The sequence below is a fragment of the Bolinopsis microptera genome, chromosome 7 (genome assembly GCF_026151205.1).
Source record: "Bolinopsis microptera isolate Bmic1 chromosome 7, MBARI_Bmic_1.0, whole genome shotgun sequence".
Lineage (NCBI taxonomy): Eukaryota > Metazoa > Ctenophora > Tentaculata > Lobata > Bolinopsidae > Bolinopsis > Bolinopsis microptera.
In genome coordinates this window covers 7,289,747-7,312,681 of record NC_087078.1, presented here as the reverse complement: position 1 = coordinate 7,312,681, position 22,935 = coordinate 7,289,747, and the positions used below count along the sequence as shown (strand labels likewise).

Below are 22,935 nucleotides of genomic sequence, written 5' to 3'. Positions count from 1 at the left end.
TGTATGCAGGGAAAATTAGTGTGACTAATTTGAACAGTTTGTCAACAGAGTTGACAAACTGAGTTCCCCTAATATAAATATATAGGGAAATTAGCGAAGTTTTATTGTTTATAAAATTGATTAGAAACAACAATTTTCACGTATATTTGCTGACGTCAGCAAGGCTCCGTCAGCATTTCAAAACCCCCCTCTCCCCTCGGCTGCTGAGTGCTGACGTCATATTATGTGATCGCTCCCATAGAGGTTCTACCGATCTAAAATTTCATCGTTTTTAATTGAGATAAAGTAAACGTCAGTAATTTTATTTAGCAACCATTTCATACGAAAATAAAAACATTAACATTTAATATCTACATTTATAGGATCAAACACAAATGAACGTACAACAAGAAACATGTATCAAGGTTTAATGCAAAATTTACACACAAATCAATCAGGGAAAGTATGACGTATAATTTAAAACCTAATAACAACTTAAACATCAATCTTGATCCATCGGAATCGATTAAAATGTTCACGAATTTCCTTAAAAACCATCTTAGTTTTCAAATTTATAGGTTTAAATCAAATTAAGGAAATTTTCACGCATAAAATTGAAATCCTTAAAAATTTCAAAATGGATCGCTTACATATTACGTCAGCATACTACATATCGACCCTCTCTTCCTCATCTATCAGCAAATTTAACATAATCATGTGCAATGAAGAAAAAAAACAGCGTTCCTGCAAATTCACAAACCCCCATCACCCTATGCTGACATAACGAGCCCTAAATTATTACATGGTAGTAGACTGGCGAAGTATCGTTATTTAACTTAAAAAGTAACCAAAGCTTCAGCTGGTGATCTTTTACTGATTCATTTTCATCTCAGTGATGTCCTGCATTCACTATTATCTAAAAATCACAACATATCTATAAACCATCAAATTAAATTAAATTTTTGACAGGAAAGTTCTGATACAGTTTCTTCGGCAATCCAATATGAATCAATCAGCTCGCCCAGTCTTATTTGTTAAATAACGAGAATTAAGATTCATAGGACCGCGGAAGTGTGGCATGTTAGTTGACCCACCAGCAGTTATCCTGGAATTGATAGGTTCGGGTTATCAAACAACTTAAAAGGATTGTCTTTAAATATAATGGTAACAGAATAAGGGTTAATCGTGAAAAGCAAACAGGCTCAGTTTTCCCGCGGTGATTAGCTTTTAAACTGTTAGGCTTCTAAGTTCTACAAAAGAGAACACGCATAAATAATTGGCATATTTCTAGTAGCGGCTGTTTTATTTCCACCACATTATATTTTCGCAATGAACGCGCGTGTTCGCGCTTACACAAATTATCATTTACACATCAAAATGTCTTCGCGCCGTACGTAAATAGTACAGCTAAACCCCACCTTTCACCCATTTCGGATTTCCGATCTTATTTCTAACTGTGGAGTCATCAGATCCTACTATACCTGTTAATTGTCGAGGCAAGGTCGACAAAGCATGTACATGTAGTGCTTTAGTAGTTCTGCTGTATGTGGCGAGTCGTTCAGAAATCCATTCAACACTGAAATAGTGGAATGTAAATTGTAGATATGAGAACTAAAACGAAACTAGAGGGAGCTAGCTACACATGAATAAAGCTTTATCAGAGGCGGCTATTGAGGGCGTCCAGGCGTCCGTGGACGCCCTAAAATTATTATCTGGTTGCTGTTGCTTGAAAATAGAAATAGTGATTAGTAATAGTATTCGGAAATATCTAATCGCAACATAAAGCTCCTTATATCTTGCACCTATTACTAGTTTCAACACAAATATGTAACATATAATTTGAGGTATGTGACGTCAGCCCGATTAACACATTGAAAGATTAAAACAAGATACATATGTTAACCAACACTGGGTGAGAAGGACTAGTATTTCAGTAGGTGGGATTTCTTCGTTACAAAATATTGGAATCAAATTTTTCTGTCTGCTCGACAGCTGGCCTTTTGATTTCTGAAAATATTTGTGAATTTAACAACTACAAGTTGACGAACTACTAAATTAAATACTCGATCCATTGAAATTGAAGAATAACAGTCTGAAATTGGAAGGTCCTATAAAACTAATATTTCATCACGAAATAAAGCATAAATTTACACACACCTTTTCTTCCGCTGCAAGGAAAGCGCTAACAAAAGCCTTTTTAACCTCCTTGCTATGATCCGCATCTCCTCTATACTGGAACTCCTTTATCAATGTTGCTGATAATTCCGACACTCTGCTCTGTAATTATATACTCTGTTAACTCTAGTAGCAGTGTTAACTCTGGATACCGTGTCAACATGGAATAGATAGATACAAACAGACTACAGGAGACAAGACTAGCAAAGATTAATTAACTTTTCAAGTGAGACTCTTTATATTTCACAATATTACACACTACCAACCTTCATCTCGTGTCTCATAGTCTGTATATCAGGTAGTTGCAGTAATGATAGTCCGCGACCCGCGTGAGTCTCATCAAATGAGGAGGGGGAGAGCGGGGATTCTAAACTGTTACTCTTCGTTATTGTTCTTATCGCTGTACTGGGACTATCTGGGGGTGTTTTATGTTATTTGTTATTTATGATGAACTATGAGTCACGTTTATATTAATAAGGGGTCGTTCACATATTACGTAATCATTTTTTGGCCAATTTTTAACCCCCCCCCCCTACATAGCTATTTTGTCAAAATTACACTAGCGTAATCATTTGGAAACCACCCCCCCCCCCCCCCCCCTCGGCTGATTACGTAATAATATGTGAACAAACACTAATTACGTTTTTGCAACGAAGACACTCATGACTTGTATTGTTTGCATGGCAAAAAGGGGTACAAAATAACCCTTATTTCACTATGACGAAACCAGATCCCCAGTTTGTAATTATTTAGTACTACATCTAAAAGTGATACACGGGCACTGTAGTTCCATGAGTAAAGGTATTCAAATATGAGTAAAGGTATTCAAATATGATAAGCTGCAGAATGTAAAATATGTACAACAGACAGACCCCAGGTTATTACTTAATCGATATATAACGGCGTGGTTACACCCAATAAACGGTGCACCACACACCACGCCCCCTCTCCCCTGACATATGGCGTGTACAATAGTACAGTTATTACAGCAATAACCCGCACAGCTGTTACACCAGTAATAGAGATAGTGACCTACAGTGTATTATACTGCACTTGTTATCTCATATAAGTGCTCTGTGTGTTGTGTGCTGCTAAATGCGCTTATATAGAAGAGCTGGTGGATGGTAATGCTTTTTGCTGAGTTGGCTCACTTTTCTTAAGACTTTACAATTACAACACTCATGGGAACACCTGGGGATCGTCACTATCGGATAAGTAACAAAGTAAATAAGTAACAAGTTCCATTAGTTTGTTAAAAGCAAGGAAGATGTGAGTCACGTACTATAGTTCGACAACTTACAACAACTTAAGGTTTAAGCTCTAGAGTGTCGAACTAAGGAACGAGTACCAAAGTTGCGAGACTTACTGGTTAGAGACCTGGTACCAGGAGAGACAGGTTGCACTACGGGCATCGGCAAGGAATGTGTTCTTCTGTGACTTGTCAACCTGAAATAAGGAGTATTATAGACACTTCATGGATACTTCTATCAAACTGTATCAAACAGAGGTATTATTTGTAAAAAAGAGGGGTATTATTATAGCTTAGGAGATGTACAAGAGATAAATGTCGCAATACAGTGCGCGTGCGGTTACTGTTTATAATCATAGAGTATCGTATCTCTAGGTAAATTGCACAATGGATGAATACATTTAACAGTAACCTCAACAGTTGAGGTTTGCACAATGTACAATATCTGTGTAGTACAGTTATCAGGGCAATTACACACGTGTTACACTGGTAATTACACGTTGTACGTGGTGGTGGGAGCCGGGAGAGGGGGTGGTTTAATGGGTGGGGGGATTAGTGCGATCATTATAATCGGCACCCTGAATTATACTAATATTTGAATTTCCTGTTCGAGGAATTATGTTAGAACCGCTCTAATTTATGGAGCTAATTTGTGATATTTAGAAGGGTTATTAAATCTTACACTTCCTGGAATCAAACTGTTTGGAATATGAGGTGTACACTGTACAAGCTATGTGATCTAAATTGCTGACCGGAGAAAGATTTCTACTTTTATATCTAAGTTCAAACTAAACAAGAGAATATGATTAATAAACTAACGAGGAATATTATCGACTACAGTTATTAAAGGGTTGCGTGTGGGCAGTTACTTTTGGGCCACCCTGTATTATTAAGATCACTCACTTCTGTTGTATACGACTGGTAAAAGAAGGGCGACTGTTATGTTCAATAGACATGCTCGGAATGTCAGGACTTGAGACATCACTATTCCAACCCTCTACTTCTGACAGACTCTGAAACTCATACAATCATATTTAAATCTAAATTTACAATATATCAATATCACGTTGTACTCCTTTGTGCTGTTTCTTAGAAAATTATTAGATAGGGCGATGCATTCATGATAGTTTGATTTATCACGGGCTCAATATAATACTAACATCTTCTGCACCAGGCAGTTCCCCCAGCTCCACCTCACTAGGAGACACAGAGGACACCTCACTAGGAGACACAGAGGACACCTCACTAGGAGACACTGAGGAGGCAGGACTGTCTAGGGTACTGTTGGAGGAGTGAGATGAGGAGCTTGTTACAGAGACACTTCCTGATTTAGAGCTCATCTTCTTTGGGGTCGTCACTGAGCCTGGGGAGGGGGTCCACATAACCGAGCATAAGAGATGGGGAAAATATTATATAATGTCGATTTTAATTTGGAATGTTGAAAAGCCAAAAGAGAGGGTTTCTAATAAGTACCGGCAGGTTTGAGTCTGTTCAAACTGATAGGCTGTCTCACAGATAAGGCTCCTAGAAGATACGAGTGAAGCTTTAGTTTGTCCCACGTGTAGGAAGGTTTAGTCACGTTGCTCCGTGCCTGTAACAATATAGCAATATAACAATATAACCATATAACACAATGTAACACATCACATGATCAAAATGGAACTGAATCTTGCAAAAAAAAAACCTTCATAATATGTTTTCGGAATCAAACATCAGGAAACTTAACCGACTCCTCCTAGAAGTATATTCTAACCTGAGACCAGACAAAGTTGCTGTCCAGTAATTTCTTAGGACTAGAGTGTAGTATAAGACTAGTCGGGGAGAGGGGCTCGTAACACTGCTCAGTAACGGGGGCTATCAGGTCACGTGGCAAGTCTTCTGATGACGTCACGAATGATGACGTCACGAATGAAGTCATATCCTCTGATGACGACACTTCAGTGTTTGTTTCAGCAGGTTGGGCTACCCATGGTCCCGAGTCGTCGAAATCTCCAAAACTATCGATACTAAGGAGATGGTTATTACCATGGTCCATGATTATAGGTTATAAATCAAGAGGCTTGCATATAATGAACATATTGACACGGGTGCAGAGTTGAGTCTGTACGGAACCTTCAACATAAATTAGGATAACGATTTTACGTAGTTATTACACCATCATGAATCATCAACTCATCAACAGATGCTAGCAATAAACTGATAAAAGTGTGGGAAGTGTGCATCTGAGAGCGGCTCAAATTATAAGTAGAAGAGTGAACATTGCTCAAATAAGGCCTAAGGGCCTAAAAGTATAAAGTGTGTACCTGGAATCTGAACCACATCTGCTTTCCTTTTTCTTTTGAAAGTCACCAAAACTGCTGCTGAAAATGATACACTGGGTAAAATGTCTACAAATAGAATTTTATGTAAGGGTCAAGTGTCAACTAGACTCTTTCAAGATATTATGTACGCAGAATTAATTTCTCAATCCTCGATAATTAAGTATGAATAATCTTGTCTTTAGGGAGAATTGAGAGCTAATGTTCAGATGATTTACTTAGTTAGTATTTGTACCTATGATCTACTTAGTTACTTAGTATTAGTAAGTTAGTTAGTTAGTAGTTACCTATGTACAGGAGAGAAAACTGAGTCCATGCTCTCTTCTTCCCTCTCCCTATCCTGGTCTATAACGACCTCTAACGTGTTGTGATCTAATGAAGCATCAAGTGTGGAGCAGTTAGTATCTTCCAGGGTAGCTTCCGGGTCTTCCTTCGATACCTCTGAAAATGTAAAGTTTAAGTTATATTTTGTCCAAAAAACCGAATCTGCCTGAAATTTCAATTACCTTGACAGAAACAAGAAACAAGAAACCCTAACAAAAACAAATAAAAATATAACTAAAGTTCATACCACTGAGATTCAGAAGTGAGAATCTCTCGGGATAATGAGAATCATTACTGACTCTCATCTCGAATAGTTCCGAGTCCTGATCATCAAGTCTTATATCCGAGTCACTTGTTACCTCTTCTGTTATTGAGGGATGCTGTGATATCCTGTAGTCTGACTCCTGTAAGATAAAAGATTTTTCAGTAAACAAATTGCTTTAAATGTGGTGATCCTTATCTAACTAGGGCACGAGGTTCGGATTACAACAATCTGGGGCACGCTATCCTGGGGCAGGCCATTCTGGGACAGGACGAAATTTACCATTATCTACACAAGTGAAGACAAATTACAGATACACAGTAGCTAAAACACACCTCGTAGGACCCAGAGTTGGCACTGAGGCGAATAGTTCTCTTCTTGCTGGTAATACCAGACAAGTTCACATCACTCTCATCATGTAGAGCTGAGCCAGCTAGTCCTGCTACAAAACCATTCACTGCCTCTTCTTCTGCATTGTCGTACTGTAGATGTTAATATTAACTTCAGGTGGACAATGGGCATCCTACTTGCAATTCACTGTCACCTCATCTTGTTATCATGTTTTTATTCGAATTGTATAGAAGGACAGGCAAACATATGCAAAATATGCAAACATACTAACAATTGAACTCACAATGAATATTTCATGGTTAGTGCCAGAGGAGGAGAGCGAGGACATCTGGAGAGCACAGAAGGAATTTCATATCATTGCTACCAGCCTCTTTGCCATCATAGTAGCTGACAATAATAACTTAATTAACGATAGGATTAAAAAAGAGTAATTATAAAAATTTAAAATTGATTTCCAGCTTGAATTATCGAATAGTTTATGGTGATTTTGAATTACTGATTTATTGTTAGTTTTTTGAAGCCACTAAGTAGGTAATAAAACGTCATGAGTAAAGGTTGAATAAGTTAAATACTGATTCGGTAAAAAGATGAATAAGTTAGTTAAAATAATCTCCCTGTCAAAACTAAAAATTGAAGCAATCTGCAGTAAAAGTATAATAAGCTACAAAATGTTTAAAAACAATAATGCTGTGAAAAAGATCAGCTTATCGGTTGCTTTTTCTTCTTTTTCGTCTTCTCGGGACCCTCACTTTTCCTCTTCTTCTTCTTACCTGATTTCTCAATTGAAGGAGTTTCTGCCACAATAGTTCTTTTAATGGAAACAATCGTGTTGCCAGTAAGTTTGACATCATCACCAAAATCATTAGATTTGATAGAGAACTCTGCATCATCTGCCTTAATCAAATCCTTCACTTTCTCAGCATTCTCTTTCTGTTTCTCTTTGAATTCACTTTCCACTTTGTTTAGTTCATCCCGCATAGAGCCCTCAATACCATTCAGAACTACCTTGGATGGAGCGTCTTTGATTTCAGAGTCAATCTCTGCCTTCATGATCCCCTCCATATACCCAACAGTTTTCTTAATTATCTTCTTGAAGATGCCGAGGATTTGGTTTGTTTCTAAATCAGGAAAGATAATACTGGTTTCATCAATAGTTTTGTACTGAAGTCCAAGAGATATGAGAATAGTTGCTTGTAAAGGCGACAAGTTGAGGTTCATTTTCCCCTGGAAGTAAAGTTTGGTAATGGTAGGAACCAAATCTAGAATAATGTGGTAATCAGTGAGATTGTCCGAGTAGCTCTTAAGTCTTCTGAAATCGTATTTACTGATTGCAGAAAAAGCAGTACTGGAGGTAGCATCAACAGTGTTCAGCACCTCAGCAGTGTTTATCATATTAAGCACTGTCTGAGGGGGTAGCTTTCTGAACTGATAACCAAGTAGATTTAAGAGACGGAATGTGAAATCTTTGTGATACTCTTTCAGCCAGCTTTGCTCCCAATCCTGTACCATGATACACGTGTGTTCACCAGTGATATCGTTAGGTGTCTGTCTCAGATATAAACCTCTGAAACCCAACCTTTTCCAGAATTTGAGGAGAGGTGGTGTCATTCCATAACTCACTCCAATGTAATCCATTGCTTCAGGTGTTCGTTCATTTAGCCCAATCAGTAGGGTTGAACCCTCTTTCTTTTCACTGGTAGCTATCTCACCTTTGTAATACCGAGAAAGTAAGTTCATAGCATGTTTTCCATAACCCATACTTTGAAAGTCAGGGTGTGTTGCTATCCGCACAATTCTAATTCCAGAGAGCTCCCCAAAGTTGGCATCTTGGAACTGCTGGCAAATGGTCCAAGGTATAAGATCACCAGCTGACCTGTGACCTTGCTCTAGCTGTGAAATTACAATTTGTCGGTTTATTTGGCCTTCAAAACAGATTTGCAGTACACACAAAACTTCTGGAAGCTGTGAGGAGTTGCTATCAATAGGTCCTAAGAGAACCAGCAGTTGATGTGCAGGGGCATCTGACAGCAGCTGCAGATCATTTGGAGAGTTCTTATAATGGCTGGACACATAAAGAGTCATTATTCTTTGAAGGAATGACTCAGATGCCTTATGGTAACTAAACAAAATGTCTTTGTCAACAAAATATAGGGAGCATTCTTTTGGAGTTGGACATCCAGATATAATCCGAGGGCTAGCATCCAAACATAAGAGTTTATTAAGCCAAGATTCGACGGGATCTCCTTCCTTGTAACGAATGGGCTCCTCTAGCTTTAGCTGTGTTAAGCTAGTTCCTCCGACCCTAGTAGACTGAATTCTCAGTTCCTCAAATAGTTTCAGTGATAATGATCTTCCTGTTCCTTCATATCCGTGAACTGTTGATGACAGTAACACCAAATAAGGGCCTAACATCTGTTTCACCAGATGTAAAGGTATTGCTCCTGCTTCGTCAATAACAAGAAGTTCAGCTTGAAGAAGTTTTCCGCCCTCATCTGGTTTAATGTATTGAATAGTTTGCCTGTGATCCCTGTAGATGTTTATTCTTACAACTGATTTGATGTTGTCATTAGTGTTTTGAATAATTTCATAATCTGTATGTTCTGTGAAGCCAAGGATATCGAAACCTTTCAGCACAAACTCAAACAATGTTTTTAGGTTATCAGGAGACGGTGATGTCACAAATATATTTGAGTAACCAAATGCAATACTTGTGGCAATTGCCAGCCCCAAAGCAGCGCTTTTTCCTCTTCCTCTGGATGCAGTTAAGGTGATGACTGACTTTAAACTTTTCTCAGATATGACATCAACAAATTTAACAAGGGCATTTGCTTGATCCAAACTTTTACAAATGTTTATGACAGAACCAATGGGTTGACTTTCAGACAGCGATGTTTTAAGATTTGCGAGCTCTTCTGCAGTGTTGTTTTTAGCCACATGGTTTGTTGCACTCTTAGCTGTGAAAGGTAGAACTTCAAGTGCATCTGAAAGGACGATACCGCTGGAACATTCAGTAAGGGAAAGTAAAAACCTTTTATTGAATCTTGGAACAACTGTCTGGTAAGCATTAGTGACAAATCTGTTGTGGCAGTCCATTTGCAAGTCATACAACTGCTTGATATCACTAACGGAGTTGAGAACAATAACTATCAGTCCACCACCTTGAACAGTTTCGATTGTTCTTGCAAGAACATTAGGAGTGATGGCCTCAAAGTCTTGAAGTATGCACATCCCATAAGTGTTCCCAAGTACGTTGTGACTCTCACTATAGTACATGTACCTTATCTCAGTAGCAGAAATAAACATTTCAAAAGTGTCATCCGTGTTTGGATCAAGTGTGCCTGCTCTGATCTTTTTCTTTATCATCTTTAGGCGCTTTTTCTTGTGAGTTGTGAAGCCTAAATCATGTTTGTAGCACCACAAAACAGATGGCCGTGCAGACACATTAGCTTTACTCAACAAGTGGTGAAGGATAACAACTTGGTCACGTGATCTTTCTCCCACAAGAACAACCAAACCTCTGTGGCCATTTTTAACTGACTCCTGAATGACTTTGTGTATTCGGCTGTCAAGCTTCTTTGGCTGAACCATCGTGAAAAACCTGGGCAGTAACAGTCGGATCAGAACTGATTCAATATACAATTTGACATGCTGAATAGTTTAATAAAAATTTTGTTTTTCTTAATTCAATAATATGCAGCTTGGCCTGTAGTGAATTGTTAAGAGTTCGCGTTCCATAAGGCAAATCAGTCTCAAACAGCAGGTCATAATTACAACCATTGGATACAATAGTGCAATTTAGAAAGCCCTAATGCCATTTGCACACTTGCACTGATTATTTTAATTTAAACCAATCTAATGCGTTTTTTAACTGGACATGAATTTTCTTGGATTTTATGGATAAAGTGTACTTTATATACCTTTTGAGCAGGAAAATGCTCTAGAATAATAAGAAAAACATTGTGCAGTCAAGCTGACAATGCATATTAATTTCAAATACTTCAACAAGTTGTGCATTTTATTCTCAACAGGTAAGCAAATGCTACAATTAAAACAGCAGCAAGACTTCTTTGGTTTATGAATTTTGGAGCATCGAATTTGATGGTCTACAGTTGTTGATGTCTTATCAACATCTTTCAAGAGAATTAGAAGTGGCATAAATTGCCTAATATATGACTGCTACATGGTCATTGGGTAAAAACTCTCCAACCTATAAAAGTAACCCATTCAAAAGATCCGAAAGGAGAAGACAACTTATAGATCGCCGAATCTTTTAAGTTTATCTAAGATTAATAAGGAGAGTGAGAGGGCGGCGAGAATTCTTGTTTGACATGCTTTGAGGGGGGGGGGGGGGTGTGGACAGCAAGATGGATGCTCCTTGTTCGTTATTATTACATAAATATTTCCCCTTTAAATCTTTAAATATTGCTACGTGACTACTATTATATTACAGTATTACATCCCCTACTGTAACTATAGGGGACTTCAGTTCAGGTTCCCAAATTAGTCTCGAGATTCAGTCAAGGCCTGTACCTCCATGGATCATATTGAAGTCCCCGATCAAATTAAAAGAAAAGCTAAATGATTATATTGAATGATCAAAATTGAAAATGGTGCAATCAGCATAGAACAACTTCGAAAAGATTTAAAATAGAAACTCAAATAATTCGAAATGGCCGAAGATTCATTCAATAATTATGTTAATCCAATTCCATCAAATCTTACATCTGCAACAATGTAGTAGAGGCTCTTACGGGCAAAAAGACGTGTTTTCTGCTATGAGTTTAGAGACCTAACTATTAATTGGACACAATAGTATGATGTGTAAGGATCGAGAATATGTTAAGAAATATAAATATAGCCTTATAAGTCACGTGCTATTCCAATGCGCGTTTTAAACTTTGACAGTCTATAACTCTTAGGCCTATAAAGTAATTATATTCAAAAAAAAATTTAGCCAATAACAAACTAAATTACATGTTATACTGATATCAGATGTAGAGTTTATAACATACAAATTCTAAATTTTTGACGGCTGACGATGGTAAGTCGCTACGTTTAACTCGGGACTTTTATAGTCTTAATATAAGTCTTGGAGCTCAAAATGTCTCGTGCTGTGGGCCGTATAAACGGCGCACACCACCGCCCCGCCTTACTGCTTACATTACTTCATGGTTGCAGGGCGGAGCCGGTGCCGTTTGTCTCGGCCTCGAGTGGCGAGTGCTTGCCCATCGAATACACGATTGAAACACTAATTATTTACTGGCATTCTACAGTTTCCAAAACGAAGTACGAAGGTATATTAACTTTGAGCTTTGTTTTGGCGACTGCTTCATCGATGGGCGAGTAGGTATTTGTTGTTTAGCAGTGTTGAATATTGGAACAATTATATAATGTATATCTTCATCATAATATAGGCTAGTGTAAACATATATAATCAATAATACAAACAAATAGTATTATATTATTGGTAACTAGCTAGATTATAAATGTTATTTAAACACATATGTTTACGTCAATTATTACTAAAATTAATATTCTTTTTGCTTTAATATAATTACATGTCACATAATTGATTAGTTGAATGAAACGTGTGCTACAAATGTCTACGCCTCACGCAGAACTGCGTACCGCTTAGTACTTCATGCTTGAGCGGTACTGCTGTTCACAGAGGCGCGCACTCAATTTAATCACAAATAACGAGCGCGCGGTTTTTGGAATTTCTCCATTATTATTATTCGATCTATTAATTAGATCGCAGTGCTCACGGCCTGTACTGCGTGAACGACAGAAATATGTTTTAAATTATTTTGCTTCTGAAATTTTGGCTCTAGTAATTAAGAAATGCGACATGTAATTGTAAGATAACAATTAAATAGATCCTGTGCGCGGCGCCTACAGCTGACCTACGAATTTCTGAACAATTGAAAATTGTGGCTGTGTGCGCGGCGTACTATATATGTGTTTGAAATTGAAATTTGAATTTATTTATTAATATAACATTATGTATTGATTGTTTTGTGGTAAATAAAAATTTTTCTTTCCTTAAAAATTTTTCTTTCCTTCATGTTATGTCAGCAATACGATCACATTGTTTTCTATTTGGTGTAAAAATATGAGCTAGAACGGACATAATCTCGCTGAGTTATGGCTGTTTGAAATTTATGATGAACGCGCGGGTGCCCATCGATAACAACTAAATGCTTTTGCGCGTAGTGCGCGTCGAAAATTAGGCAAAAACGCTTGCGGAGTGACAATATTCAAACTTCTATAAAGTATATGAAGTGGGTACTTCTCGGAAAGGAAAATTTTAGTCAAACACGATATGACTATTGTTGGGTTGATTTATAATACAACTGCAAAAAATCATTCAAACTTCAAGCAAAAAAGGGCACATTTTTACCAATTTTTTGGATTTTTACCTGCGTAAAAACAGAGCGATTTGTTTTATTTTTATATCATCTTGTGCGGCTATGTTTTAGCTATTGCCATGCAAATTTTGCCGACATGCCAACAAAATAAACTTGCTCAAAATATCAAAAAACATGGTTTTTTGGTCTATTTTTGGCCAAAAAAATCGGTTTTTTGCGATTTTACCCGCGTAAACTCAGTCCAATCATCTCGAAACCACTTTTAATTGATTCTACGGTCAAAAATACGTCTAGTAATGTATATCTGGGGTCCCTAGCGTATCGAGCAGACAATGCCCGTAAAAGCCTCTACTAATGGAATACTGCAGGAACCATGAAACCTATTCCATATTCAGTCTCAACCAGTCACGATAAAGCATGGTGAGGATATGAATTATGTCACGTACAATGTATATATCACACATAGAGTCGACTTATGAGGAATAAAGTATTTGGTGATCTTAAAAAATATTGGGAACTGGTGGATGAGGACATGTATAACATGAAAACATAGCTGATAATCAAATAATTATACATCGAAACAATAATTAAATATATGCAAAGGGGTTCTGAAATTCAATAACACTGAAGTACTCCAACTGTACTTACTTAACTCTCGTGAAAATTTAATAGTATTTGCTTGAGCGCTCGATTTTCAGACTACAGTGTCAATTGGCGAAAATATGCGCGGCATAGTTAACATTTTATAGTTTCAATTTTATTTAAAAGTAATTTGTTGCCATATAAACTCAATAAAATAAGTTTAAATTTATAATTCTTTCTGTATCTGCCATTAACGGGTATTACTCGTAAAATATTTGTTCCAGGACCGTCGACGACGGCGCGCGTCCTGGTAGGTTGTAAACCTACAATATCTGTCACCAAAATTTAACTAGGTAAAACGGAAAAATTAGGTCTCACGCAGAAATTAGGTCTCAAGCAGGCGCGGCTTTTAAAGTATTTATATATATATATCACGCGCCTGCGTGACCCAGCAGACCTTACTTGCTGGCAATATTTTAACGGGTGATACTCGTAAAATATTTGTTCCAGGACCGTCGACGAGTCCAACTCGGCGCGCGTCCTGGTAGGTTGTAAACTTACACGCAATATTACTTCAGGTGATTGCGTCTTCACAGCTTGTTGAGCCCCGCGCGCGCTCGTTAGTGCATTGCATTTGCACGCGTCATACATTCCAAAGATGCAATTGCACACGCGTACCATGTGATACGATTCAGCCAATCAGAGAACAAATATCCGCAAAGTTAAAGCTGCGCACTTTTATAAGGCCCAAAACACAAAATAAGACTTTTCGCAATAACTCAAAATCTACGTTGTTTTAAATTTTCCTCCTGAGGAGGAAACGTAATTTTTACAAAGCGAACATTTTATTGAAAACCAAACGTTTCTATCTCTTTTATTTTCAAAGTTAGAGCCCTACCAGTAAGGTTTCCTGGGGAGACCTAATTCCTTCGTGAGACATAATTTCTCCGTTCGACCTAGTTAAATTTTGGTGACAGTAAGATTTATGAACACATTTTTAAAGGTTTATTTACTTAAGAGGACTTCGCCACTTCAGCTTCGACAATTGACGCGCCGCGAAGTTACTTGTTATACGTTGTATGACCCGCCGCGCACGAGTGCACGGCTCCCACTGTATCGTATAAACTCCATAGTGAAACGACCGTGGGGTCACGACGTGATACAATTAGGCTGTGCGCCATCGACCGTAAAACGCGCGCGCTGACCATTTAATGGGTTTTTAGCTCGTATTTCGGTCAGCACATTATTTCGGAAACAGTCAAAAAGTTATAATACTTCCCATATAAAAGTTTTGTTGAAATTTGGTCAGCTTACGTTATAACACTTATGTTTTACTGACAATTGAACCTAAATTAGTTTGAACAATTTCGATGGTCAGAATTTGAGTTATTAGCGAATTTATACCTATTTTGTCATTTTTAGACCTCTTTATATGATATCAAGGCCAATCTCTCCTAACTAATTATTAATAGGTTTGGTAGTTAAATATGCTTGGAAGGTCGTCACAAATTTTCAAAATGATCTCATTCAAGGAACCGAAGATATGACAGAATAATACAACAAAAATCAACGAATTTCGTCAAATTACGCGACTTTTACATTTGTAGGTTTACAACCTATTAGAACGCGCGCCGAGTTGGAACAAATATTTTACGAGTATCACTTGACGGATGTTACTCGTCTAAATTTCTTCGAAGTAGCGCGCGCCGCTTTCTTCTCGGCAAATGCTACGAAGTAGCGCGCGCCGGGCCAGACCATTAACAATGGTCAAGAGTACCACCCATTAACTTGTGCACCTAATTTTGCTCCAAAAGCCGCGCACCATCAAATATGACACTTAGACAAAAGTCACTGATAATTCCAAAAAGGTATGACAAATTTGGTACTGTGAAAATTCTCACAGTCTCTAGAAAACAATTACTGGGCCGCGCTCAGCCTGTCATTCCGCCTAATCTCTATTATGTTTATGAACATAATAGCCTGGGGTCCCCAGGTAAGAAAACAATGGTACAAAAGTTTTGAAAATCCGAGCAAGTTTATTTTTATCGTGCACCCCCTAATACAATATTGCTCTATCCAGAGCCCTCTCGCTTGCAGTAGCGCGCGACCGTGAAACAAACGCGTCACGCAATACGCGTAGACTCATGGCTAGGTGAATTGTTAATACATATACCTACCAAAACGCTCGCCGATTTGGAGTTTGGACTCGTCGACGGTCTTGGAATAAATATTTTGCCACTGCCTTACTGGGCTTCACCTAACCATGTGCTTTCGCGCCACTTCGGGCGCGCTTGTTTCGTGAGGCGGGCGCGCGCTACTGCAAGCGCAAGGGCTCTGGATAGAGCAATTACTGGGCCGCGCTCAGCCTGTCATTCCGCCTTATCTCTATTCGTATGAGTATGAACATAAATATAATAGCATGGGGTCCCCAGCTCAGGTAACAAGTATTTCGATGAGCACAGCAATAACTCTCGCTAGCAGTGGTAAATGATCAACAGCGTTCCGTACTGCATACAGAGCCAAAAATAAACTCGTAGATCAAAACCGCAACATAATGCATAGTTTCGAGCTTTTCTGAAATAACAAAGAAATTCAACGACCACTTTTTTAACATCACGAGTGATCTTATTCTTAAGGTGAAAATCGAAATTAAAGATGTTGACAGAATCTACGTCGCGTTACCTGGGGACCCCAGGCTATCATGTTCATAAACATATAATATAGAATTAGAATAGAGACTCGAAGGAATGACAGGTGCTGAGCACCGCCCAGTAAGGGCTGCGAGGCCCTCCTTGTTCTAAACACTAAACGACCCCTATTCCCCTTTTTTATTTTCATTAGACCAGCTAGCTTACTTTTAACGGGTGATACTCTTAAAATATTTGTTCCAAAATACTAGACCGTCGACGAGTCCAACTCGGCGCGCGTTTTGGTATGTGGAAGGTTATAAACCTACAAGCTTACTCGGAAATTTACGACATTGTCAAAAAGTTGAAAAACAAACGTACCAAAGATACTTAAGCCTGTGCACTCAAACTAGCAGCTGAAGATATTACATTTTTTAATGACTGGAACCTTTTCATAGTCGCTAGAAGAGGGAGTATTCCCACAGGCACTTATATTAATGTTACCGGACAATAACTGGAGTTGTTCCTATATCCTATATACAAAAGCGGCCCAAAGACAGCAGTGTTTAATTATCATCCAATATCATTATTGGCAGCAGCAAGCAGTAGTACCAAGTACGCATAAGCTCACGGTTTGGTGAATTTTGGGAGTAGGCCTATATAGTCATAGATAAAGACTAAAGAGTATGTATAAGTGTTTTAAACTAATTACAACACTACAAATCTATTACATTTATTGAGAATTATGTAATGTAACGACTAACGTGATGGAAATATTTTAAACGGGCATATCCTGTCCAAACCCAGGATGCACTATATAAAGAATTCGTTGTAACTTTGTTTGAAAAGCATTAATATATACGGCAATTTGTTGAGAAATCGGTGGGTACTCGAAGTTTTGAAATTTCAATGGGGTCCTTAACTCTCAAAACACCTATCTCGAAAACTACGTGAACGTACAATTTTATACATGTGATAATGATATGGAATCTGGCTAAGAGAAGATTCAAACAAATTTGATAAGAAAGTAGTCCTATCTTCAATATTATCACTATTAGTAACACATTGGTCATTTTGCAAAAAGAATTACATTTTACAAAATTGTTTAGTACTTTCCGCCATAAATTAGTGACGAATGGAATTTTTAAATGATTTATTTTACGACCAACATTTACTTTTGTAAAACCAAAAACCAAATAAATCACTAAAGAGATCAATCGATCTCAGATAAAATTTAACAATCAATCCTCAAACTCAAATCAGCAGAAGCTAAAGATATTGTGTCTTTTGTATTGCTAAAAGTCCATATCTAAAAATTGCAATATACGATTAATGTTGCCCGTATGCATCATAATCGCCGCCATCTACATATAAACAGATCACTATCATTACCTAATATAAATCATTTATAAAGAAATCGTAAATATTAGCTAAAAACTTCAAAAATGCATCAAACAAAATATGAATAACAACAGATTTAATGTTTAAACAATTCTATGAGTCTAGTAGTCAATGTAAATTAACAATCGAATAAAAATGTTACTTCAATGACACAGCAAACTGTGGCTACTGGAAATTGGGTGAAAGCATCATTATCTTGTATCTATAGTAAGCTAGACGCCTCCCCAAAACATACAGCTCCCTATTGCACTGATGAGCTCAAGATACGGAAACTTGGAGATCCAACGCTTGCAAATCAATAACTAAACATATGTAAGACATTCCATGATTTCCTCGGCAGGAGAGGGTGATATACCCATCTTGGCTGGTTTTATCATGATAGGCTCTACTGGTCGGGCAGCTAGACTGCCGCCTCGCTTGAGAATACCTTTAGGAACCAGCGATTGTCTCTGCTTCAAAATAAGGTCCGCGAGTTCTTTGCTATTGTGAAACCTACCAACCTCCAGTTCTGAGATCTCAGAGTCGCCTGTAAAATGAATTAGAATTAAGAGAAGTCTCTCGCTCTGTCAGATAGTAGAGATGGCATGAATTCCAGGGTACTAACTGACTGGACTACAAGTACAAGCCCGACAAAATTATGTAAAATGTTCTATTAAGAAATGATATGAGGCGAAGCTAACCCTCCATTATTCCACGTATAGCACTTTTTTAATTGTAAAATAACCCTGGGATTGATAAGGAATAAAATTGGGAGAACCTCGTGTATGTACGATCCGTAACTCTCGACATATAATAAAATGAAAAGGAAGTTCACCAGTACTTACCATCCGAATACGCTGATCTCATAGACCGACTAAGAGAGTTCGACTTGGAGCTCCTGATCGTGTCTGAAAGCTTGTCCAGCGTAGATTTCTCTTTTAGGAGCTTCGTCTTGGTGCTCTCTTTGAACTATAAATAGAATAATGAAATCACTAAAGAGTTTATATTGAAATCGTAAGGAGTGGCTTCTTCAATGAGCTCACGTAACAATTACTACGATACCATATTGTGATGAACAAATGTCTTATTTATATGTCTTTGAGCGATGTTAGTCTGTTTATATTAAGCTTTTACGGAACACGATAACAAGAAAGGTAATGGTAGTACCACTACCACTGTGGAAATAAAACACTAAACAAGTAGTAATAGAGCTGTCACCTGAATAATAAGTGTGTTGCTACCAGTGAACACCAGAACATTTACCACATCCAACAGGTGGAGAACAACCTTCCTTTTCCGGGTTTTAACAGATGAACAGAGCAGATCTTTACGTCTTTTGAACTTCACCACCAGCCGATCACCCCTGGTGGAGATTTATTAGATAAATAAAGATAATATCGCTGATTTATTCCGAAAACAGCTGAATATTTTAAAGCTTCAAGTCTGTGCTAGATCTGTGAAGCCAGCAATGCAGCAACAGATTGAGAGTTACTGAATCGTTGACACATTTAGCGTTTGTATGTGTCAAGGATGGCCGACTTGACGTGTATCACGTGATCTGTTATTCTGTTCCACCCTAAGAGTGGGTTCGAGACTACTCAGTAGACTTACAACGCTGAAATCCTACAAATGTTGCATTGAACAGACGCCCCCTATTATATAGAGCAGTAGAACTGTTTCTGTGACACAAATCCTAGCAGTTCCAGCTGAGCTGTCACATCGCTTCACTACATGTATGCAGTTCAGCCCTGTCAATATTACAAGATATTGCAGTGCTTCCAAGAGGAGTGTGGATATAAAGAAACGTTGTGTTAGAGGAACTTGAAACTTAAAAGCACATGTCAGGCTTGGAGTGACCAGGCACGTACAGCTAATTAGCAGAATTAGTAATTAATGATACGTCAGCTTAATTACAGCCAAGGTGTAAATGTGAAGGATAAGCTTAAATTAAATAATTAATTAATTCAGTTAAATTCCAGTTACAAGACATAGCTCATAGCTGCCAAGGTGAAACCACAAACGAAATATCCAATATCGGCTAAAAACATGAGCAACCTACACTTAAAAAGTAAATTGAAATTAACTTACTCGATGATGAGCTCAGAAGAGTTGCTCTTGCTCTTGATAAGTCGCTTCAGAGCCGGAATACCCCGCTCATTATAATTGAACTTAGTCTGGCTCTCAAACCGAAGGTACGTCAGTTTATTGTCCTGCATTTCGTTTTGGTTCTGGTTCCTCTTCAGGGTTCCTCTCTCAGACGACGGCTTCCTGTACCGAAATGAGTTATCATAACTGTTCCTCCTGCTCCTTGATCTGTCACGTTTCGGTCGTTTTGAGTTAGCGTTACCCTTGAACCGTTCTAAGGTCTCATGGTCGGAGTCTATGATATCGAGGTTACTGGCCCAGGAGTGGCGAGGAACACGCGGCTCCAACTCTGGAGAGGCACAATAAGTCATGGACTGGGACTCGTCACTGCTAGCCTCAGAGGCGGAATCAGAACTAGAGGAGAACATGGGGCGATCTGATAAACGTTTAAACGAGGTTTTGGAGAACTCAAAAGTGGGCATGATGCTGCTTAAATCCTTCGCTAATTTGTCTTCTAACCAGGAAGTATCAGCTGACCCGGTCTTAGTTTTAGAGAGAGTCCTTGGTGACCTGCTATCGAACACGGTGTCCATTAGCTCTTCAGAGGACACAGAGTAGGGGTCACGTGTCCCGAAAGAAGTAGTAGCCATGTCACCAGATCTAACTGGGTAGATACGGGACCCATCAGTAGATTCCTCCTCATCCCACGTCTCGTGGTCGGACATAGTGCTAGAACTGGATCTGTACTCTACCGGGGAGGTAACTGACATCTCATTACGAGGGTTCCTCCACGACAGTTGGAGGGAGCTGTTACTCGTGAAAACGGGGGTTGAGAGATCATCGTTTAAACGGAACACAGGCTCAGACTTGTTGAAGATAGAGTTGGATGAGATGGTGGAGGTACTGGAGGTCCAGCTGTAAGGACGATTCTTGTTAGGTACAAATGATCCTGCGTCCTGCGAAGGTACTGGACGAACATTGCCATTAAGCATAGTTACTGGTAACAAACTAGAGCTACTAAGCAGAAAGTGCGTATTGTTAGCACTACAGTAGACTCTAAGAGTTCTTTTACACTAGTTTCATTGTTCTGTGTTGGTCACGTGGTATCCATAGTGTTTACCTGAAGGTTGGAAACTTGTTTAACATTAATAATAATTGTTGTGCTATGTAATGTTATAATGTGTTGCTATAATACGTTCATGTGTGATGTAATGGCGCACATTACCGCATAATGCCGCTCACAGCTAACATAATAACATGTTATTCTGGTAGGTTATAAGTGTGAATTATTGGTGGAAAGTAATAAAACTAATGAAAGCTGGCACATGATGTGTGCTGTCAAGGTGAGGATCATGTGTTATGACATTGTACTATTTAAATTAATGATATTTTATTAATAACAACACGTATACAATGTAGTAATCATACTCCTGGTTAGAGTATACAACAGTTTCACATATAATCTAACGGACGAGTTTTGTTAAACAATAGTAGAGATAGAGCTCATTTAACTATTATAATTATTATTATAATTTTTATTATAATTGTTATTAAGTACTGTTATAAATGCAGCTGAATAGATAAAATTAAATAAAATTAGGCAAACAATAACGAATAAAGTGTAGGTTTAAAGAGAAGCAGCGAGAGAATGGTGATTGACAGATCAGTAAAGTGTACACCCTATATAATATCCTATATTATATATAATATAAGGTACGGGGGCCGTAAAGTTAAACAAATGAAGATGTCAAGGAGACGTTGTTGTATTGAGGGAGATCAAATATCAAATTCAATATCTCGTACACAGTAACAAACACGTAACGAAATAACAAGCTGTCCGTGATTAAATCAACAGAAGGTTCGTTTTGTTTCTGTCACAAATGTAGTAAAGACTTCTACCAGTCGTGATTAGAGTTAGGACTAAAGTCGACTATTTCTGGGCGTGTCAACTGCAATAGCTCAAGACTTTTCAACACATAAGAAAGGTAGCGAGATTAATTGTAAGTTACGTAACAGAAAAACATGGTATGATATATCGCAGGTATCGTAAAAAGTATACCATAGGCTAAAAACTTAAAAACTAAAAACTTGTCGTGTTTAGAAGGAACCCATACACTAATCACATGACACTGTTCCACACTTGTTAGAATACAATTCATTACAAACTACGTGATATATCGTAAGAAGCTCACAAACGGTTCCCACAGGAAGAAGATCTCGAAAACTAGAGTAATTAGCGCCTAATTACTTGCTAATTAGTTTAACGTTCTCGTAAACATCTCCAAATAAGCCGACAATTTTCATGGGTTTCAGAGTCGACACATTGCGCGCTATTGGTTCGCAAGTAGCTACTAGCAGTAGCTAGCATAATATCTTAGATAATTTGATAATATATGTTATCAATTGCATATGTTCTATTTATACCGCCTGCTTTATGACGACTACGTTTCATAACTGAAACAAGCTAAAAACAAGCTTTAACGAACGAAACGACTTTCAATAACAACAAACAATCTCAATTTGATCAATTACGACTAACCTGGATCAAGATCAAGCCAATGCGCTGTACAATGTACAAATCTATTTAAGAAGGAATGTAGAGAAAAGACAGACGAGAAACTCAATCTACCTAATAAAAATTAGAATAAACATTGAAAACAGCGTGACGAGGTAAATGCTCTGAACACCCTAATTCTGGTAACATTATCTCACAGTACACGGTGACACTGGAACACCAATGATAGGACAACAGTAACAGAAACTAATTAGAACACACATTCCTACACGCAGCGTCTTAATAATTCTACCTGTTCTGACTTTCTGAAGCCGCTATTCGGTCACTTGTTAATGGGCAATTATCTTCCAATTAACTGAGTATTAGAATTACGAGATTTAATCAGCCTCGCTGGCAGCAGCTCATAAAATTAAAAATAAATACTGGTGCTGCCAGTACTGGATATAGATCTCTGATTTGTGCAGTATTTGTTGAGACTAATAGTTAAAACCGGATGGAGGGATTTCAGCTTAATTAGTTCAGCACCAATTTCAATATATTTACTACTGAATATAGCAGAAAAATTGCAGTTCAATGAACATAACACCAACGGTAAAATGGAACCTTTGAGTGTGTCCACTGTTGTAGAGGTATGTTGCAAACACTGTTGAAGGCTGAAGAACTTAAACATAGCTAAACAATTGCAATTCAATGCTACTAATATATAATACTACTGCTAAA

General features: G+C 38.0%; 3 protein-coding genes across 4 annotated transcripts in view; all 3 read right to left on the bottom strand.

Moving 5' to 3' along the window:
- Nucleotides 1-297: 297 nt before the first annotated feature.
- Nucleotides 298-22,935, bottom strand: part of LOC134818550 (uncharacterized) — a 65,471-nt gene continuing 42,833 nt past the window's right edge. Inside the window, exons 2-16 of one of the 2 annotated variants that reach the window (XM_063828165.1) lie at nucleotides 6,942-7,047; nucleotides 6,643-6,789; nucleotides 6,293-6,449; nucleotides 6,009-6,162; nucleotides 5,707-5,763; nucleotides 5,157-5,409; nucleotides 4,877-4,994; nucleotides 4,564-4,766; nucleotides 4,307-4,416; nucleotides 3,521-3,600; nucleotides 2,421-2,569; nucleotides 2,137-2,256; nucleotides 1,887-1,986; nucleotides 1,461-1,555; nucleotides 298-1,084 (exon numbers count right to left, since the gene is read on the bottom strand). In XM_063828165.1, the coding sequence (XP_063684235.1) occupies nucleotides 1,464-1,555; nucleotides 1,887-1,986; nucleotides 2,137-2,256; nucleotides 2,421-2,569; nucleotides 3,521-3,600; nucleotides 4,307-4,416; nucleotides 4,564-4,766; nucleotides 4,877-4,994; nucleotides 5,157-5,409; nucleotides 5,707-5,763; nucleotides 6,009-6,162; nucleotides 6,293-6,449; nucleotides 6,643-6,789; nucleotides 6,942-6,986 (1,785 nt within the window). In that variant the 5' untranslated portion in view covers nucleotides 6,987-7,047 and the 3' untranslated portion in view covers nucleotides 298-1,084; nucleotides 1,461-1,463. Of the gene's footprint in view, nucleotides 1,085-1,460; nucleotides 1,556-1,886; nucleotides 1,987-2,136; nucleotides 2,257-2,420; nucleotides 2,570-3,520; nucleotides 3,601-4,306; nucleotides 4,417-4,563; nucleotides 4,767-4,876; nucleotides 4,995-5,156; nucleotides 5,410-5,706; nucleotides 5,764-6,008; nucleotides 6,163-6,292; nucleotides 6,450-6,642; nucleotides 6,790-6,941; nucleotides 7,049-22,935 lie in introns of those variants that run through there. The other variant, XM_063828164.1, reaches the window with a different exon arrangement.
- LOC134818549 (RNA cytidine acetyltransferase-like) lies at nucleotides 7,209-10,252 on the bottom strand. The gene has a single exon (XM_063828162.1). The coding sequence runs from the start codon at nucleotides 10,244-10,246 to the stop codon at nucleotides 7,358-7,360; it is 2,889 nt and encodes a 962-aa protein (XP_063684232.1). The 5' UTR covers nucleotides 10,247-10,252; the 3' UTR covers nucleotides 7,209-7,357.
- Nucleotides 16,923-20,822, bottom strand: LOC134817946 (uncharacterized). The gene is made up of 4 exons (XM_063827326.1): nucleotides 19,704-20,822; nucleotides 18,834-18,978; nucleotides 18,461-18,584; nucleotides 16,923-18,162 (listed from the first exon to the last, which is right to left on the bottom strand). The coding sequence occupies exons 1-4, from the start codon at nucleotides 20,690-20,692 to the stop codon at nucleotides 17,939-17,941; spliced, it is 1,482 nt and encodes a 493-aa protein (XP_063683396.1). The 5' UTR covers nucleotides 20,693-20,822; the 3' UTR covers nucleotides 16,923-17,938.

Bases quoted from the DNA above. Each gene is read 5' to 3' on its own strand.
- LOC134818549 (XM_063828162.1), bottom strand. From the start codon at position 10,246: ATGGTTCAGCCAAAGAAGCTTGACAGCCGAATACACAAAGTCATTCAG.
- LOC134817946 (XM_063827326.1), bottom strand. From the start codon at position 20,692: ATGCTTAATGGCAATGTTCGTCCAGTACCTTCGCAGGACGCAGGATCA. The intron at 18,979-19,703 runs GTAAGTTAATTT...AATCTCCACCAG, and splicing joins TCTTCTGAGCTCATCATCGA to GGGTGATCGGCTGGTGGTGA. The intron at 18,585-18,833 runs GTGACAGCTCTA...TTCTATTTATAG, and splicing joins GCAACACACTTATTATTCAG to TTCAAAGAGAGCACCAAGAC.